The 908-nt window shown below is 41.9% G+C and overlaps 1 protein-coding gene across 1 annotated transcript; it reads left to right on the forward strand.

Moving 5' to 3' along the window:
- Nucleotides 1-241: 241 nt before the first annotated feature.
- On the forward strand, nt 242-829 carry LOC112462397 (the record flags this gene model as incomplete). Its single annotated transcript, XM_025028140.1, has 1 exon — nt 242-829. A coding segment is annotated over exon 1 (588 nt), but the record flags the coding sequence as incomplete, so codon positions are not given.
- Nucleotides 830-908: the final 79 nt, after the last annotated feature.

Here is a 908-nt window from a genome sequence, read left to right on the forward strand (position 1 = left end):
AATAATCGTCTATAGCGTGTTTTTTATTCCTGACGGAAAATGTTATTCCGTCGGGAATAAAAAATACGGTATAGACGATTATTGATCGAACGTGCAAGCGTGCTGCTTCTCAGAAAAAAAAACATCAATATGAAATTGTCAAACTTCATTCGAAGTTGACGCAGGCGCATATTCGAATATACATTTCTTGCAAGCGCACCGTCCACCGCGACAGTATATCGGGAACCTTCGTAAAGTGACAATGACGAAGTCAAAACATATGTCCACAGGTACTAGCTCTATGAGTAACAATGATTATAGTCTTCAACTAAATCGATGGTTCCTGAAACCAATTGGTATATGGTCACAAATAAACGGCTCAAGCAAGATACTCGTATTGTTACAAATTTTTATTTGCGTGATCGTGGTGGCATGTATAATGATACCATGCGCGCTATTCGTGTTATTCGAGGAAGCCAACATCAAACTAAAATTGCTGGTCATTGGTCCGTTGCTTCACAGAGTTATGGGTTCGGTAAATTACTGGGTGCTTTTGAAACGTAGTGGCGACATTCGTAAATTAATACGACATATGGAAGAAGATTGGGAAATCATAAATAGGACCGAAGATCGCAAAGTAATGTTACAATACGCCAAGTTCGGTCGTTTCGTCGCCGGGATCTGTGGGGTGATTATGCATGGCAGTACAATACTGTTTAGCATATACAGGGTGATGAAGACTGTACCTGTCATTGTTGGCAACGAGACCTTTAGGACGCACCCGATGACGTGTCCGGTTTATAGCAAGATCATCGACACGAGATTTAGCCCTGTGAATGAAATCGCATTGGTACTGAATTTTTTGTCAACATTGGTAGCGAATTCATCTACGATCGGTGGTTGCAGCCTGGCTGCCGTCTTCGCAACGC

Source organism: Temnothorax curvispinosus, unplaced genomic scaffold (assembly GCF_003070985.1).
Source record: "Temnothorax curvispinosus isolate PA1 unplaced genomic scaffold, ASM307098v1 QBEX01012365.1, whole genome shotgun sequence".
Taxonomy (NCBI): domain Eukaryota; kingdom Metazoa; phylum Arthropoda; class Insecta; order Hymenoptera; family Formicidae; genus Temnothorax; species Temnothorax curvispinosus.